This window comes from Zingiber officinale, chromosome 2A (genome assembly GCF_018446385.1).
Source record: "Zingiber officinale cultivar Zhangliang chromosome 2A, Zo_v1.1, whole genome shotgun sequence".
Classification (NCBI taxonomy): domain Eukaryota; kingdom Viridiplantae; phylum Streptophyta; class Magnoliopsida; order Zingiberales; family Zingiberaceae; genus Zingiber; species Zingiber officinale.
In genome coordinates, this window is record NC_055988.1 from 153,789,155 (window position 1) to 153,806,427 (window position 17,273).

At 41.1% G+C, this 17,273-nt stretch overlaps 5 protein-coding genes across 8 annotated transcripts; 2 read left to right on the forward strand and 3 right to left on the reverse strand.

Annotated features, from left to right (window-relative positions):
• Positions 1–801: 801 nt before the first annotated feature.
• Positions 802–1,545, reverse strand: LOC122040178 (EPIDERMAL PATTERNING FACTOR-like protein 5). Its single transcript, XM_042599524.1, has 2 exons — positions 1,379–1,545; positions 802–1,297 (listed from the first exon to the last, which is right to left on the reverse strand). The coding sequence occupies exons 1-2, from the start codon at positions 1,443–1,445 to the stop codon at positions 1,062–1,064; spliced, it is 303 nt and encodes a 100-aa protein (XP_042455458.1). The 5' UTR covers positions 1,446–1,545; the 3' UTR covers positions 802–1,061.
• A 424-nt stretch (positions 1,546–1,969) lies between these two features.
• On the forward strand, positions 1,970–4,874 carry LOC122040179 (myosin-binding protein 7-like). The gene is made up of 3 exons (XM_042599525.1): positions 1,970–3,411; positions 4,426–4,472; positions 4,562–4,874. The coding sequence occupies exons 1-3, from the start codon at positions 2,119–2,121 to the stop codon at positions 4,701–4,703; spliced, it is 1,482 nt and encodes a 493-aa protein (XP_042455459.1). The 5' UTR covers positions 1,970–2,118; the 3' UTR covers positions 4,704–4,874.
• A 1,077-nt stretch (positions 4,875–5,951) lies between these two features.
• On the forward strand, positions 5,952–9,335 carry LOC122042815 (protein WVD2-like 4). Of its 2 annotated transcripts, none has more exons than XM_042603132.1 (10): positions 5,952–6,257; positions 6,592–6,868; positions 6,955–7,144; positions 7,217–7,263; positions 7,400–7,476; positions 7,903–7,980; positions 8,061–8,142; positions 8,220–8,291; positions 8,371–8,481; positions 8,731–9,335. In XM_042603132.1, the coding sequence occupies exons 2-10, from the start codon at positions 6,623–6,625 to the stop codon at positions 9,130–9,132; spliced, it is 1,305 nt and encodes a 434-aa protein (XP_042459066.1). In that variant the 5' UTR covers positions 5,952–6,257; positions 6,592–6,622; the 3' UTR covers positions 9,133–9,335. The 2 variants fall into 2 exon arrangements, with proteins under 2 accessions (XP_042459066.1, XP_042459067.1); XM_042603133.1 differs by having other exon boundaries at positions 6,609–6,868.
• A 395-nt stretch (positions 9,336–9,730) lies between these two features.
• LOC122044150 lies at positions 9,731–10,198 on the reverse strand. The gene has a single exon (XM_042604686.1). The coding sequence runs from the start codon at positions 10,196–10,198 to the stop codon at positions 9,731–9,733; it is 468 nt and encodes a 155-aa protein (XP_042460620.1).
• A 1,398-nt stretch (positions 10,199–11,596) lies between these two features.
• LOC122042816 (putative E3 ubiquitin-protein ligase SINAT1) lies at positions 11,597–16,585 on the reverse strand. Of its 3 annotated transcripts, none has more exons than XM_042603136.1 (4): positions 16,543–16,585; positions 13,298–13,637; positions 12,326–12,709; positions 11,597–12,201 (listed from the first exon to the last, which is right to left on the reverse strand). In XM_042603136.1, the coding sequence occupies exons 2-4, from the start codon at positions 13,550–13,552 to the stop codon at positions 11,872–11,874; spliced, it is 969 nt and encodes a 322-aa protein (XP_042459070.1). In that variant the 5' UTR covers positions 13,553–13,637; positions 16,543–16,585; the 3' UTR covers positions 11,597–11,871. The 3 variants fall into 3 exon arrangements, with proteins under 3 accessions (XP_042459070.1, XP_042459068.1, XP_042459069.1); XM_042603134.1 differs by lacking the exon at positions 16,543–16,585 and adding an exon at positions 15,301–15,495; XM_042603135.1 differs by lacking the exon at positions 16,543–16,585 and adding an exon at positions 15,331–15,494.
• Between the last annotated feature and the right edge of the window lie 688 nt (positions 16,586–17,273).

Sequence of the window (17,273 nt, forward strand, 5' to 3'; positions counted from 1 at the left end):
AAAAATGACGAATATATATATTTTTATTTATAAAATTACATCACATGTATTCATCTTTTTCTATTAAGATAAATGAGAATGTATAAAACAGAGATTTTTTTTTTTTTACCTTTTTTTTCTTTTTCCTTGAAGATAATTTTTCATTATAAATTTTTTCCCTTTTTCATATGCGCTTTTGAGTAAATAGAGCCTACGTAATCATTCTAACTTCTAATTCTATTCGTCTTAGCTTAGGTGGGTTCATTGCTTTTTTTACTTAGTAGATCTTTTATTCGCCTTATACATATTGCATGACTCAACATAATTCAGAAAGAAGACACTTTTCTATCCTCTAAAAGTCAAACACTGTAGACTACGATGCATGCTTTCAAAGTTTGCCTGTCCTCCACTGGCACGATATACGCTTCCTTCCTGATCATGCCAAACCCCCTCATAAATTAAGAATGCTCCTAAGTCCTATATATTACATCATTCATGCACATCAAAGTCCACCAGGTTGACTACTTGTCTCAAAATGCCGGGGCACTCCATGTTCTTTAATTTGTGCATGGGTCCTGAACTTGTCGAATCAATATGACAATTCGACGTGCATACTTCAACAGTCAAGCCACGAAGGAGAGTGGCAAACAAAAGGCTGGCTAGCTATACAAAGAAGAAAGAGTACTTTGTGTTCGATAATTAATTAACAGTATTTCGACTTAATCTGTCAACAAAAAGAGGGGAAATTAACCGAGAAGTCAGTTCTGATCAGACTAACGAAATAGCTAGCGGCGTAAACTTAAGTATATAAATAAAGTGGTTATTTGATGTATTTCTGTGTCTAAATCAATATATACATAGTTCACACCATACAAAAGGATAACAAATACAGAACTGTTTAATTAATGATAAGAAAGTGACTTCTTGATGATGATCATAAACCAACTGTGCTAATAATTCCTAGAACTGTATAATTAATAGACGAAAGAGAAGGAAACAAACGAAGGAGAAAGAAATAAATTCTTGATTTTTTTTTTGAAATAAATGGGAAAACTGAGTGATTAAAGAAGAGAGGTTGGCGTTTACGGTTGGAAGAGCTTGTTGTGGCACTCGCATCGCCAGGCCTGCGGGTAGTAATTCTCCGGAGGAACGCTGCCGGGGTGGATCACGACGAGCACAGCGCGGCACGGCGCACAGCCCCCGCACCGGCCGAGGCACGCCGGAGGGGAGGAACCAACGAGCAGCAGCCTATTTCGGGAAGAAGGTCGGACGACGGCGCGGGCGAGGGGTCTCCTTTCTTTCGCCATCGTCCCGACCGCTGCGCACGGGGCGATTTAGGAGGTCGGAAATAATCAAGAATTCGTTGAAGAAATATATATAGAGTTGTTTGCATGCTTACAAAGAACTCCGGCGAGGAAGAGGAAGAGCACGAGGCGGCGGCGATGGTGGCGGAGGCAGTGATCCATGGAAACTCTATCGGTGGTGCGTTTCGGTTTGTGTGGCAGAATCGAAGAAGTGGAGTGGGGGATTGCTTGAAAACTGAAGAGAGGCGGAAACGTGCGGCGAAGTGGCGTGGGGAATGGCAGCGATGTCATTAATATATATGAACTTGGTTGGATATGGTGATATTTTCATTTGGGTCCCTTGCACTTGTTTTCTTTAGTTCCCTCAGTTTCTTTTATGTAAATATTAGATAAATCAGGTGTTATATGGTCAATGATTAATGCTGAATTTAATATTCAATTTAATAAAAATTTATTTATAATATAAGTCAATTGAACAAATAAAATAAATTTATTAATTTTTATGAATAATTAAAAATATAATATTAAACTTCTTTATAGCCTTACCTTTATCTTTCATTCATACTTTTAAAAAAAATTAACAGGCCTCAAAGTGAATTTATTTATTTATATTAATTTTCAAAATGCAATTCTTATTTTAGGCGCCTAGTTGTCATCTCCGTAACTTATTCTTCTGAAACTCTTGCTCCTCCTCCTCCCCTTCCCTTTCCATCTCCACCGCTGCTCTACCAAATTTCCATCTCAAACCCTAACTTTCCGATTTTATCGCCGGCCCCTGTTTCGAACCTCCTCGGCTTCGGCGGAGGAGGATTCCTTCTTCATCGTCCCATAATTCATGCGGCGGCGGCGCCCTGCAATCGCCCTCTGTGATCGCCTCGACACCCCCTCGGAATCCATGGCGATTCCAGACGGAGGAGGCGATGATTTTGACGTATTACGATGCTCCACCCCTCTCACCGTCTCCTGGCATCGCTGCCTCAAGCGGAAGCTGGACGAGAGGGACTCAGGTGCCCGTTGCCTCTCTTTCTTCACCGGCGAAGACGGTGGCAACGAGAATGGGTTTGCTAGGGTTGACATAGAGAACGAGGCGGCGGCCCTGAGGGAGGCACTAGCCAGCCACAAGCAGTCCGTTGAGAAGCTCCTCTCAGAGCTGGAGGAGGAGCGGAACGCCTCATCGTCTGCGGCCACCGAAGCGATGTCAATGATTATCCGGCTCCAGCGCGAGAAGGCGGAGGCGCAGATGGAGGCGCGCCAGTTCCGCCGTCTCGCCGATGAGAAGATGGCCCATGACCAACAGGAGATCGCCGTCCTCCAGGATCTCCTCTTCAAGCGCGACCAGACCGTGGAAGCCCTAAACTGTGAGGTCCAGGCATACCGCCATCGCCTCCTCAGCTATGGCATCGGCGTGGACGACGGTGACGAGCCTCCCTCTGAGCCGCAGACACCTGACACGGCCACCACAACGCCCACCCGCGCTGCTGCCGGCTCCCAATTCGATGCCCTCCCTCGTGACTATCCGGCATTGCGGTGCGCCGATGATTCCGCCGCCGACCTCGACAAGTACAACTCTGGAGAGATCCCCTGCGCCGCTGATTCACCCCGCGGGCCGTTTCGCCCGCGCATTCACCAGTTCGAGCGGGTGCAAAGCGGAAGCTTTCGCAGTTTCAAGGACAAAGGCGTCGTGGTGAGGCAGTCCTCGCGTCGGTGGTCGAGCCATGTCAGGAGCTTCTCCTACGGAAGCTTCAGCTCTGGCTTGGAATTCCCAGTCGACGACGCATCCGACTGTGGCGCGAGAGACGACATCAGCGACAGAGTCTACACCGTGGACGCTGTGCACGGAGCGACAGAGGACTACGTGAGCACGCCGAGGGAGCTCCATGGCAAAAGTGGAATCGAGGATGAAGCGCAAGAAGCGGAATTTAAGAGACTTTACTTGAGGCTGCAGGCCCTCGAGGCGGATAGAGAGTCGATGCGGCAGAGTTCGATCTCCATGGGCACGGACAAAGCTCAAATTACACTTCTGAAAGAGATCGCGCAACAAATGTGCAAAGAAGTGGCAACTGAAAGAAAGGTGGTGAAGAGGTCGTCTTCCATCAAGAAGTCCTCTTCACTTATGTCAACGGTTAAGGTGCTAGTTTATCTTTTTAAAATTTGAGTTTATTGGTTCTACTTTCAAGTGCAATGCAGGTAATTTATTGGGAAAAATTAGACAAAAGGCCACATTTGATTCACCGAAGAAAGCCTATTTGCCAGACACATCAAAACTAATAGACTAGATATGTCTCTACTTCTAGAATTAGGTACTTCATCTGTTGGTTAAAAGGCCAGATAATTATCTTGATCCTGTAGGAAAAAAAAATTCCACAATACTTTTCCAGGTTTCCTTATTCTCATTTCTTCTGTGTCTGAGAAGGAGTGTTTGTGTGGGAAACAGAGAGCTTATTATAAAATTTCAGCTTATGCGTCAAGTATCTTGATTCAGAGTAGAGCACAATTCAATTCCTTAATGATCAATCAATTGAGACAGTGAAATCCTTGTAAGATAGATATAATTGCATAATGTATCCTAGTTTTAACATGCTTCCTGTATCATGACTAACAGGTACTGGCCTAAATTTGAGACCATATTGAATTAGGGCAGACTTTGTTTCATCCAAAATAATGTGTGCCAATTAAGAGAAGAAACACTTCTACTATATCGGCGAAGCTCATTGCATCTCAAAATATTAGTTACTTGAGAGAGGAAAACCTATTTAGTATAATGAATTGTCATATTTGTCAATGCACGAATCATACATACTGGCCAACCTTTCATATCATGTTGAATTAGGTGGAATTGTTTCATTCTAAATTGATTAGTCACTTGGCATAGGGAAGCTTTTTAAATTTCTGAACATATTGGATCACTACACTTGTTAATGTATGTCTCTGAGGTACTGTCCTAATTTTGCTACCATGTTAAATTAGGGTACTAAACACTTCATTCCCATGAGTGATAAGTTTAATTGATTCCAAGTTATTGCATTCTTATTTTACCTGGAATGCTAGATGTCCTAGTATCAGTTATCATTTGCAGTTAATCCTAATTTCTCAATAGCATGTGTCATGCCTTCTCTTCTTTTGATTTCTGTTCTTTTTACAGAATGTCATCTCAATTGTTTTGTGGAGGAAAAGGTCATCTCGTGTCAAGTAAGTTCACATCATCTCATTGATCTACTAATCTGCTAATTTCCATCTCAGGCCAATAAACGCTGAACTTATCGTTTCTATTCTACTAGATTTACGTTTGGGTTATCGTCAAACAATGCCGGATTAGTACTACTCTTGGAAAAATCTTCTCCCCGTTTGAGGCACAAGAGGCTCCTCACAAAAGCACAGGGCTCAGGGATGAGTCCTAAGCATCGGGTGCTCACAACCTAACAGTATCCATCTTGCTGCGGTTCTCGTTCTCAGGTTTGCTTTCAGAAATGTATTCTTTTCATTGAGACTCAGCAAGAAGAAAAGATTTAGTTTCAACTTACATCCTGTTGTATATTTGTATTCAAACTTATTATTGTACGCGCACCCATTCTTTTAGCACAGCACCTATTACTCACGTTGGCAGATCTATCGCCAGAGGTCCACAATAGTTTGTTTTTATTTTATCTTATATTTTGTGATCGGTGTCTTTTGACCGTCCGGTTTAACTGAAATTTTATCCCAGACATTGACAATTACTTACCATTAGCTTCCCCTTTCATTGACAATCCTGTGACAATTACATGTCACAGGATTGGATCGGGTCGGGCTAAATCATTAAGACCGTTCTGTATAGTTTTGACCAAGTCAAGCTCATAATCGCTTCAATGAATCCTTCTGTGTACGTAAAATGTTAGCACGTACCGCAGTATTTTTTTTACCACCCTAAAAGCACCTCACCTCATCAGGTAAATGAAGACGATTACCTGATGGACGGTCGTGACTGCATCAATATTTGTGAACGGAATACGACGAGACGTCGCACCTAACCTTTCAGTACGGCGACTTCATAAGTTTATCGCGCGAGAGCAACGTTAGTTAAACGATACTCGCTGTTCTATTGGACAAAGGTTCACCTGGACTTGAGGACCCTGCACATGCTTCCAATCATGATGCTGGTGCAGGGCGAGGCGAAATTAGGGCACTGCCTGTTCCGCCCAGAGCATCAGATCCTCACCCGTCGCCAGCATAGACGGCAACGCATCACCAGCCTGCTGTGAGCGGTGCCATGATTGGGGCCCATCGGACGGCCCAGATCTTCCCATTATACTTCCGCAGCCGTCCGATCTGCCCGCCCACCCGCACACCCACGTTGCCTCCAGCTCACTTGTAAACTTAGATCCCCCGACGCCGCACCACTGCGTGCGTCGCGTCTTCTTGCTCTGCCCTTCAGGACCGCACGATCGATTCCTGAGCCACAATGTCGCCGTCCGATTGATCTCCCGAACATGAATTTCATCGGGGTACCGCGCGGAGGAAATTCTTGTTCCAGCGGCGCTGTTCGAACGATCGCCATGTCATCGACCGCCCACGTTCTCCCTCCCTAAGGCTTAATAGACTAAGACACCCCTCCATCTGGCACGTTCATTGGGCAAAAGTATGGGCTATTGTAGTAAACTAAGGTGGCATTTTAGTAAATAACGGTGGGTCTACATGTACTACGAAAAATGGCCGAGCTTTTCTGCGGTGGAGCAATAGGAGAGCGAGGAAGTAGTGGCTACGAATCCGAGGAGAGATGGCCGCCGGAGAAGCTAGGGCTGTGTAGGGAAGGCGGATATTTAGATGCCCCGGTGACGGGACAGGTCGTTCTTCGAGTGGGCGTCGATTTAAGAGAGTTCGGACTTGAATTCCCAGGCGCTTCGATCTCGCAACGTTAAGGGCGGATCGCTTCTACTCTCTCGCGGATCAGTTTGCGTTCCTTCGGATCCCCTTTTTTCTCCTCGCGCAATCAGTTAGGTACGGTGCGATCTCTTTCTATTCCTATTATTAATGATGATCTCCAGGGTGGTTCGCTTGATTGGTGACGGTGCGGATCGGTCAGTGTCGGATGAGATTTTTCGAATTTGGATCTCTTATTTTGGGTATCGTTGCTTGATAATGTTGGCTATTCATTTGAATTAGCCACAGATAAAAGTCCGTTTCTCTTATTTGTGTTGAGGGAGATATGTGGGGCGACGGAATTGAGGCTGAAGTAGAATTGGACCACATTACCAGTGTTTAATTCAGGATATGTAAATTTTGATACAATTATTGCATAAAAGTATGATCTTGTAATGAAATTTTGCGACAGTTGCTGTGGTGTGGCAGAATACCTTGCAGAGATGGAATCTGGTGATGGAGTTGAAATGGAGCTTAGTAAAGGAACTCCGGAAACATCTCCAGAGGCCAATGGATTTAGTTCTCAGATAAATAAGGAGAATGAAATTGTCGAAAACGGTGCTGATGCTGTTCCTGCAAGCAGTGGCTCCGAGGACACCTCAAAAGTCGAAGTCCCTGATTTCTCCAGAGACAGCCACGAAGTTTCTGAATCTGCGAGAGAAAACAACGGATCATTAAATCCCATCAAGGTAATGGTCGTTTTCTGTTGTCTATTTCTACAAACATGGAGAATTATGTTCCGTAGAAGATGTGATTTTGACAATTTTTTGTGCAGAAAGGTGGATCTGACGAATGTAGTCAATTCAAGAAGACAAAGAAAAATTTCGGAGTTCTGAATGGTTCTGTAGGTGAACTGAACGAGAAAAGGAAGGCTCTTTCACAGAGTTCGTCCTTTCCGTCTAAAGGGTCCCTTAACACCACCACTTTAACAAGGCAGACTAGAATTGCATCATCAAAAACAAATGGTTTGATCTTCTCCTACTTTGTTCATTTAGGGATGAATTGTGTTGTGCTTGGTTGATCTTGCAAATTTGCAGGGCATCTTACTGCTAAGACGACCACATCAAGTGTTCAGAAAACATTGGTTAGTCAAGACATCGGTGATTTTACTTTTCTTTTTCTACAATATGATAACAAGATTATTTTAGTAAACCTGCATGGCTGATCATGTGCTGTGATTTACTTGGGATAAACTTTAACACTAGTTTTGCTCACTCCAGGCTGTGAACAAAGGCTCAGGAGAGGTGATTATTAGTGACAAATCTGCTAGGAATGGTACTTCTATAAAAGATGGAAAGTAAGTTATTTTGTGAGAAATGCATCCCTTCATCCAAATGCGTAGGAACTATTTTTATCCATTATTAGTTATGGTCTTACCTAACAGATAAGTTATGGTCTTAGTTTCTTAATCGTTGAATAGTCTGTTATTTGGGACAACTTTGAATACACTTCAGGAAATAAATTAGAACATCAGAGGATAGATAAATCCATATTGCTATAACAGTTTATATATATATATATATGGTGCATAATATTGTATGAACAAAAAAACAGATAAAGCAAACATATTCTTTCTTGTTAGTGAAAGTGTTGGAACATTTGCATACTATACTTGTCCAAGAACCTGATGCACAATTGAAGCAGTATATTTGCTTAAAAATGGCTTAACCATGTAAAATGTTATCTATTCTTTCGAAATGAGGCTTATGTTCATCTGATGCAGGTCCTATGATATCAAGGAAAAACTCTCAGATAGCTCATTGTCAACCAAAAACGATGAAGATGCCCACTCCAATGCCTCGTAATTTCATGCTGATCCAATATATTTCATGAATTTACCTTCTTAGACTTTGTTTGAGGTTTATGTTATGCTTACTCCAGAAGTACAACACCACGTGCAATAAAGGGTACTGGTTGTGGTTTTAATTTTAGATTGGATGAGCGTGCTGAGAAACGCAAAGAGGTGGGCATGTGGATTTTATTTTGACTTATTTTATACAGTATAAATACAAATTTAACTAATGTTTATTGTTTTCCCAGTTTTTCATGAAGCTTGAAGAGAAGAATCATGCAAAAGAACTTGAAAAGACCAACTTGGATGCAAAATCTCAGGTGCTCTGTTTGTTTGAAATGTATGCTGTCCTACAGAGGAAATGCCAAATTAAAGTTAGAATAAATATTGAACTTATAGGAAAATCGAGAGGCTGAGATCAGACGATTGAGGAAGAGCTTGAACTTCAAAGCCACTCCAATGCCAAGCTTTTATCAAGAACCTACTCCTCCAAAAATCGAACTGAAGAAGGTATTATCATCTTAACTATCACAACCTTCATTACTCATGTGTAAGCTCATTCATAAACCTTCACTAGAAATAGAGAGAATATATCTGCAGCAGCTTTCTTTAATCATGGAGCTAGCAAATTGACAAAATGTCTCCTGAGACCTTTAGTTCTACATAGCTGGTTCTACATGACCAAGAATAATGACTATGCTTCAATTAAGCACTTTGTTCCGTGGTGAACACTATTGTCGTTAACCTTGATCATTACAGATCCCTCCGACACGACCCAAGTCGCCTAGACTTGGGCGTCGCAAATCATCCACTACAGCCACCGACAATCCTTTGGAAGCTGTCGACTCAAGTGAGAACTCAACCAAATCGAATGGCATCTCCGCAACCAGCAAGGGGAATGCAAATGCTATGGCTTCCAAAAACCCAAAGCCGAAGACACTCGCCAAGCTTCCATCTCCCAAGTCGACAACCACAAGGTCCGACACAAAATCCAGTGCGGCAGACAAACATGCATCAAACCAAAAGCCTATGGTCGAGGTACTTCAGATCGACAACCACGCAGTCACATCATCTCTCGAGGACAAAACTGAGGGAGATAAGGCAGTGGCCAACCTCGCTGAATCTGAAATAGTGCCCCAGCAAGTTTCTGTGCTTGGGTAAGTAGTTGCCGAACGCTTCCTGCTCGTAAGTATATTAATTTTGAAGCCATTTGTGAATACAGAGGTTGTGTGCTGCTTGAAAGGTATGATTCGGATCTTTTACTGCAACTGCAAATTTTATTGTTTCCAATTAATAGATAAATGTTGCACGACTCTATCTGTTAGACCATGTAAATCGTTTATAATATTCTGCTGTTTGATTTATGTTAATGCGTTTAAGCTATGCCTCGTTTGATTGCGTTGATGGATGCCTTAAATTTAATTATGCTAGACCCATTAAATATTAAGCAATACAAGAATAAAGACAAGCAGGTTGGAAATGACCGAATTCCATCAGCTTAGACTTGCAGAAGGATCAGCACCAAGGCATCAAAAAAAAATATCCATTGTATATTTGTATTAATCAAGAACAAAAAACTTTGATTCCTCCCCAAATTCTAGTTCCTCATCGATTCATCATCCACAACGAGAGGAATCTTAAATTCAAGTGGAATGGATCCAAAAACTGGACATCGTCAATGGGAAATCCTATCTTGAAGATCTTCTCCTCTATTTTCGATCGAGGAGAGGCAAAGTTGTCTTTTTTTCGAGTTTTTTTTTCACTTCTCCCTCTGCGAAGGGCTCCGCCAGAACCCGGCGCCGTAGAACTTCGCGATCATGACCTTCTCCAACTCCACCAACTCCTCCGACGTCGTCTTCGCCGGTGAAGACTCCTCCGCCTCCTCCGCCTCCTCCGCCGCCAAGATGAACCCGCGGAGGATGTTGTTCTCGTCATCGTGAAAGGCGATGACTTTGTTCCCGTTGGCTTTTGTTCTCTTCTCCTTCAGGTGGACCTCTCTTCTCCGCCTCCGCCGCGCGCGCTGGACGATCGCGGATGGCAGCTTGACGGCGGAAACGACGACCAGGCTCGCCAGGCAGAAGGGGAAGCAACAGAGGACCGCCGCGCACTCCGCCGCGGTCTCCCCGGCGACTGCCGGTAACTGGGCTCCCCTGCGCGGTGTCGCTGATGCGATCGGAGGCCTCCGGCGCTCTGGCAGGGGCGCCGCGTGTCGGGGCTTTTCCTCCATTGCCGTACACGTTTGGTGTTACCTTTCGGTTTCTGGAAAGAAAGCGGAATATAAAAAGCCAGAAGAAGAACCACCTTGCGAAGCAGAAGACGACGGTACGAAGCTTCTTCGGTCTGGATTGGATGACATACGATCCATGGCCCACCTGTAGGTAGCGGGGCCCATGCGTGTATTTGACCGCGTGGGTAGCTGGGTGAGTGGCGTAAGGTTCCGTTTACTGGATCAATTGCAATGCCGCCGCTTGCCCCCAGCGCACGTGCAGCACCCGTGTTGTCGAGTGCCCTAGCGGATTTTGTTATCAGAAGAATTTAGTTTAATTTTATCTATTTATCAAATCGATTCAACATTACTCACACGCACTACACCCCCTACATCAGCTGCATGATCTGGTCGCGACGTGCCACTACACCCCTACATCAGCTGCATGATCTGGTCGTGACGATCTCTTCGGGACGATGTGATGGTTAAGACATGGGATATTGTCACATGAGATCCTAGGGTCGAAACTCGACATGACCGAGTATTACCTTCCTCATGTCTTGACCATTTGCACTAATGGCTAATAGTAACCTATGATTTACCTCCTCCGTGTTGGCCTAGGGACGGGTTGACGGGAGCGCTGGGACGAACAAATCATCCTTTTGCCACATGATCTGGTCGCGACGTGCCACTGATATAGGGTGCAGCATATCGCCCCTTAGGGCATTCATAATAACACTAAATATTTCTCCCAAATATTTATGGTCCCACTTCCACATCATCACTCAAATATCTCAAATCTCATAATCAAATATCCCCTCAACCAAATATTTATGGGTCTCACCTACTAAATATCTTACTCTCAAATATCTTAAATTATATAATAAAATATCTCAAAAAAGATAATCATTACCCCTTATGGGGTCCACTTACATGCCACCTAGAATGAAATTTGTTCGATAATTTCTGTTCCCCTCTTAAATATCCCTTACAATAGAGGATATTTGAGAGAGAGGGGGACATATTTAAAGAAATATCTCCTTCAAATATTTCTCATTGGAGATGTGCTTACATAATCAAACATATTTCCAATTTTTACTAGAGCATCTCCCGCTCATAACATGATACTTACATTTTTTTTTTTTTTTCATTTTGATCAATCAAACATTGTACTTATACAAAATTTTACTAACTGAAGATAACAAAAACCATCTTAATTCAAATGGAAATGTACACATGGAGTCTCGTAAGATTTTTCATTAAATTAACACAGGTAGATGTTTCATTATAATTGTACACACTTATCGCCCTCATCGATGACACCTCCAAAGTTCTAACAAAACCCTTATTATTACTCTCCAAAGTTCAAACAAGTGTTTTCAAACTAGAACTTGAGTAAGAGGGTGAACTTCAGCAATGTTTCATCATCAAACTGCTTGCGCCAACCCATTTAGTTTGATTTTCAATTCATGGTCTAAAAATTACATTCACCGGCATATGATTTGCCAAATCGACCTGCAATTATATGCTAAGATTTTAGCAATGCAGTGAACATATTTCTGCAAAACTACACCAGTCGACAGGATTAAATACACGGGCGGGCTCAATCAGATCCTGGACTGCAACTCCCAGCAGGACTGAAAAAATTGAACCCTCTACAGCAAATGAGATGCTTTTCATAACCCCATATCTATTTATATTCCCCAAGTCTCCTTCCAAATCCTGCCAAAGACTCTCAGCTTCAGCACCTTCTGATCGTTGCCGGAGAAATAAAGGGCGAGGTTCCGGTGAACTATAAGCCCATCGTAGCTGTCTCGCACCATCCTGTGGTGAGTCCTGATGCTTCGAGGCACACCCTGCCATTTCATCTTGCGCCCATGGCCTCCGATTTCAAGGCAATAGTTGAACTTCCTTGCCTCAGACTCTTCACCGATGAAACGGATGAAGGCCATATAAACTGGCTCACAACCGATCACGAACGCTTCGAAATGAAGGCAGAAGTAGCGGTCGAAGCAGTTGAATAGCTGGGAAAAGAGATAACAATCAAAATGTGTCAAAAGGACAAGAAATAATACATGTGTATTAACAAGTAACTTTCTAAGTAACTGCAGAAAAAATGCAGTATGTCCCAGGAAAGGCTTTGCTTACAGTTAGAGTCCATGAGCAATTGTCAACAGAATGAGGATCCTGTTTCACATAACGGTGATTGAAAGTGCTTCCTGCTTGAAGATCCAATTTGTGGCATTGTTTCAGATGCGACATAAGTTCATGAATGTCTCCGGTGAAGGGACAATCTGAACCAGGATGAGGGCATGCGTAAGGCCGGTAAACACAATGTGTTTTGTGCTGCAACTTGCTGTAATAGGGTATCATTTCTGTGCAACCAAGATGATGGTATGAGCAAGGTAACTGGAGTGAAGCAGCAAGTTTTTCCAGTGCTAAACAACGGATTTGGCCAATTTCCTTTCGGCAGATTGGGCACTTGTTCACTTTGTTTTTGCAGGAAAAGCACAAAGTGTGCCCACTTGGACACTGAAAGAACATCAACCAAAGGTAAGCATATCAGCATGAGTTCTAAATAACATATGATCAGAAATAAAAACACACTCATTGTGTACAGCACATGTAGATTAATGATACAAGTGACGCAACTTCTCCATTATGAGTCTGCCCGTGCACAATATGAAAGAAATAAAACTTGTCATAAAAATTAAATTTAAAATTACACTAAAAAATAGGGCAAGCCTATACTGCAACAAACTGTTTGATCCAACTATTTGAGATCAGTCCTATAGAGATCTTCTTACCTTATAACTGAGTTCTATGAGTGATCATATCTTAGCAATACTAATCTCTTATATTTTGTAGTGGCTAACAATTACAGTAATCAGAGATTAAAAACTAAACTGGATCTGGTTGCTCAAAAAATAGGATATGAATAAGCAATCCATACTTGAAAACCAAGAATCCCTCAAATTAGCATAACCTATGAATGCTAGACAGATCAGCATCCTCACGGTACATTTTGAAGTAAAATATAGTGTTGGTTGATCTGCTTTTTTTAAGTGTAAATAAAAAATTTAGGTGCAATAATAGTACTCCTGCTGATACTCAACAAACCTGCTGAATAGGTGGAAACATTGTGTTTCTGCAGACAGGGCACTCTAATAGTTTGTCGATGCCACTGTTTGGAAGTATGAATGAAGATTTTCCATGTGATGAATTCACTGCAGACTGATGTTGAACCTGTTCCTTTGGCTTGAGAGACTTGAGATTCATTGGTGGAGGAGAGGATGATTCATCCATAATTATAGGCTGAACAGTGCAGGATGAACTTGCAAATGTTTGCTTCTTTCCCAGCAAAAAGTTGGTCATCTTGTAGACTGAAGAAAAGCCCCCACTTTAATTATATTTTAACTATGTTCAGACAGACCGAGAGTAAATTTCATCATCACACTACCTGCAAAACAATTTAGTCAGTAGCTATTAAAATGTTCTGAACATTGAATAAAAAAATAGTATGCCAGGAAAAACAAAGGTAATATGATGACATTCTGTAATAAGAATAACAATTAAATGTGAAACTGTACTTTGTGAAGGTTGGCTAGTTTCATTGTCGAACTGTTGTTCCAGGATAATATCAACAAGTAGGCTAGATATCATCCAATCTAACGATCCTCATGAAAATGATTCTCATGCATATAGTATCTGGATCTACTGCTTTATCTTTTCATGAATCAAAGTAGAACAAGAAGTTATCTAAATCTGTCATGTGGGTCATATTTAAAGAAAAATAATAAGTTATGTAAATAAGAGTCCACAAGGAAAAGGACAACAAGTAGTATCTATGCTTGGGTTTTCATAGCATACTATGAATCCACTAGTAATATGCTTGGTTCATCTTTTTAAATCTATTCGCCTTGTGATGCATGCTTGTTTACTAGGAATGGAAACTCTCACTATCGTTCTTAACACACTTAAGAAATATAAATGATCTTTACAAATTTCACCATAGGTATGAATTAATATGTTAAAGATATAGATAGATTGCCTTTCATACCAATTCGAGATTTTGGGATAAATGATCAAGTAATCATCATTAACATGGTATCAAAGTTTAAATCTTATCTAAGAGACTGATATTTTATCATTAATTCATGTATTAAGGACACCCAAGAGAATCCACCCACACGTGAAGGGGAAGTATCAAGGATATAAATGTATAAATTGGTGGTATGTTCCCCAACAACTGGAGCTTTTGGGATAAATGATTGGCCAACGGACTTTAACATTATATAGATCTCAATGGCAAAAATGGTCCATGTTGTCAACTCAAAACAGTCTGATTTTACTTCCTTGTGTTCCTTGACCTTACCAAAGCCTTCTGTTAGGAACAGAGATGTGTGCTGGCATGCAGAAAATGAAATAATAAAAAATTCAATTACTACATTGCAGGAGCCTTCAACAATTGATTGAATAACTATAACTTAATAAGTCTGTTTGATTTCTCTTCTTCCTAAAACTCTGGTTCTTACTTCTTAGCCACAGCCATAAATGTGCACATATGTTAGTTAAAATTATCAACTATCAAATTGGATCCATAATGCCAAGGAATAATCAATTAAGAAGCATTTTTAGCCATAATTCTGAAACATGATTGGAATATAGAAACTAGTATTAATCCGACTACCTTATACAAACTTGTATCAGTATTATCTATATATACATGGATAAAAGGAAAACCCAAAACCAAGTATGAAAACTTGATTCTACTGCTCAATATGCACGTTCAAACAATTCCACAAGCAAACCATAAAATGAGGGGAAAAGAATAATCGTCCGGGAGTCAAATAATAAGATTTTTTCTTTTTTTTTTAAAAAAAGGCTAATACATTGAAATAAAAGCAAGATAATCAAAGACATCCATCCCCTACCATACGTTCAAATTAGTAACCCTAAAAGAAAAGAAAAACAAAAACAAAAAACGCAAATCACGAATCCCCCATCCGCAAAGAAAAGACAGACAGATGCAGGGAGAGAAATCAATAAGATGCACGGCAGCAAAAGATCGACAGACAGGATTCAAAAGGAGAGGCCACAAGGAAGGACAACATGAAACGAACCAAAAGACGGAGCAATTTGAGAGAGCTAACTGAAGGATTGAATAAGAATCCGAGGTCAAATCCCTCGAATTGTGCCACGCTTCCTTCTCCTTGGACTCGATCGCGAATCGCGATCCTTTTCTTCGATCTTCGATCTCCAATCTCATTCACCTTCGCTCGCTGTCTCAAAAAAAGGTCCGAGCGAGAACCGGAAGTGTGTCAGAAACGGGACGGAGAGTAACGGAACGGGACCGACGTTATGACGATACTGCCCCTTTATATTTATATATTTTGCTACACAAATGGTAAATAATTCGCTACGACAAGGGTAGAAGTGTAAATAAGTTATGTGGGGTCGTTCCCAAGTAATCCGGAAAAGATTCCGGGAAATTAGTACGTTATTTGTTAACTAATAGTTTTTGTTGTCCCAAATGGTTGTTATATGTTATTAATTAAAGGAAAACTTTCATTTTAGCCCATAATTGTTTTTTCCAACAAAATGCGCTCCAGAGTTTGAAAATAGTAAATCACCGCTCAAAAGTTTTTTCTTTTTCACTGGCTAATTCAACAATTAGTTTGAAATCAATTTTCATGCGTCCTTGAGACTCTGTGTTTAGATTATATAAATAGAGATAAATTATGGAATCAATTTATAATCGATCATCAAATGATTAAGAAATAAAAAAACAAATAACTATGAGTTTAGTTGACCAACAAATGACTATAAGATGGGAGGAGATTTTTTTTTCTGAAAATATTCATCGTTGGTCATAAATTGATCTTTGTCCCATCATAATAAATTTATCATCCTTTAACTAACTAAACACACCATGAGAACTTGAAATCAATATTATTATAATAAAAAATAATTATGCTATCCGAGATTATATAAAGAGAAATAAATCATAAAATATATTTATAGGCATCCAATACAAACTTGAAATCAATATCATTGCATCTATTAAACTTCATTTTTTTGAAAAAGAGAGTTAAATATGAAATTATGAATATGTGCATAAGCAGAATTGATCTGCTGCCCACCTTCTAGCGCTAGGTGCCAATCGAGATGGCAAAAAATAAATATGTTCGTCCCCAACACTCCTACCAACTTGTCCGAGGATCAACGCGGACTGAGGTGCCAATCAAGATTGTCACGTGGACAGTCCCTCTCTGTTGCATACTGAGATGCAAGGGGAGGTGGGCAGCAGATGCCATATGTTTGCATAAGAATGTAGAAATATCTATAATTTGAGGATTACATACCACACACTATTGCATCGTGAACTTGGAATTGGATTCGCAAGACAGACGATGATGCATTGATGCCATTGTGGGTATATAAATAGGCATGGGTTGGGCAAGCTTACATGCTAATTATGTACACCCACAAAGTTTGTTTATGACGATTTGTTTAATTCGATAAAAATAAAAAAGAAAAAAAAATAGGTGTCATGTAAACAATGCATAAACAATTAATTCGGGGCCAATAATTTTGGGGGGTCGAATGATTTGAGCCGGCAGAGGTCGGCGATGGGACTCAGACATGGCATGCGTCGGGTGCGAACACGTAGAGTTATTATGGGGAGTGGGGTTGGGAAGTGGAAATCCAGCAGTCGCATGCGGACGAATGGGTCATGGCCAATGGCCCTGTGGATGAGGTGGCGAGCGGTTTCGTGTGGGATTTGAACTAGTTTGCTGGTCAAAATGTGTTGAATCTCGATTGGATCTTTCATTAGATTCTGCTTCGACAGGTTAATTTTTTAGGCGCCTCATAATTGAGATAAGGTTGCAATATTCGATGATTAACATGCCTGCATTTAAGACGATGATATTTGTTGTTGTCATCGACATCGACAAATTATTGTTTGTTTCTTTTAGTTGTGGGTCTTCTTTCTATCTACATTCTTTAAGGTAAACATTTCCATTTAATAATGAGTTCTTCACTCTTGTGTTTGTTGTTTTAAATTTAGGTATCTGAATAATTAATTTTAAAG

Bases quoted from the DNA above. Each gene is read 5' to 3' on its own strand.
- LOC122042815 (XM_042603132.1), top strand. From the start codon at position 6,623: ATGGAATCTGGTGATGGAGTTGAAATGGAGCTTAGTAAAGGAACTCCG. The intron at 6,869-6,954 runs GTAATGGTCGTT...TTTTTTGTGCAG, and splicing joins GATCATTAAATCCCATCAAG to AAAGGTGGATCTGACGAATG. The intron at 7,145-7,216 runs GTTTGATCTTCT...GCAAATTTGCAG, and splicing joins TGCATCATCAAAAACAAATG to GGCATCTTACTGCTAAGACG.
- LOC122040179 (XM_042599525.1), top strand. From the start codon at position 2,119: ATGCGGCGGCGGCGCCCTGCAATCGCCCTCTGTGATCGCCTCGACACC. The intron at 3,412-4,425 runs GTGCTAGTTTAT...TTCTTTTTACAG, and splicing joins CACTTATGTCAACGGTTAAG to AATGTCATCTCAATTGTTTT. The intron at 4,473-4,561 runs GTAAGTTCACAT...CTATTCTACTAG, and splicing joins AAAAGGTCATCTCGTGTCAA to ATTTACGTTTGGGTTATCGT.
- LOC122040178 (XM_042599524.1), bottom strand. From the start codon at position 1,445: ATGGATCACTGCCTCCGCCACCATCGCCGCCGCCTCGTGCTCTTCCTC. The intron at 1,298-1,378 runs GTAAGCATGCAA...CCCCGTGCGCAG, and splicing joins CTTCCTCGCCGGAGTTCTTT to CGGTCGGGACGATGGCGAAA.
- LOC122044150 (XM_042604686.1), bottom strand. From the start codon at position 10,198: ATGGAGGAAAAGCCCCGACACGCGGCGCCCCTGCCAGAGCGCCGGAGG.
- LOC122042816 (XM_042603136.1), bottom strand. From the start codon at position 13,552: ATGACCAACTTTTTGCTGGGAAAGAAGCAAACATTTGCAAGTTCATCC. The intron at 12,710-13,297 runs GTTTGTTGAGTA...ATGTTCTTTCAG, and splicing joins TGTTTCCACCTATTCAGCAG to TGTCCAAGTGGGCACACTTT. The intron at 12,202-12,325 runs GTAAGCAAAGCC...CTCTTTTCCCAG, and splicing joins ATTGCTCATGGACTCTAACT to CTATTCAACTGCTTCGACCG.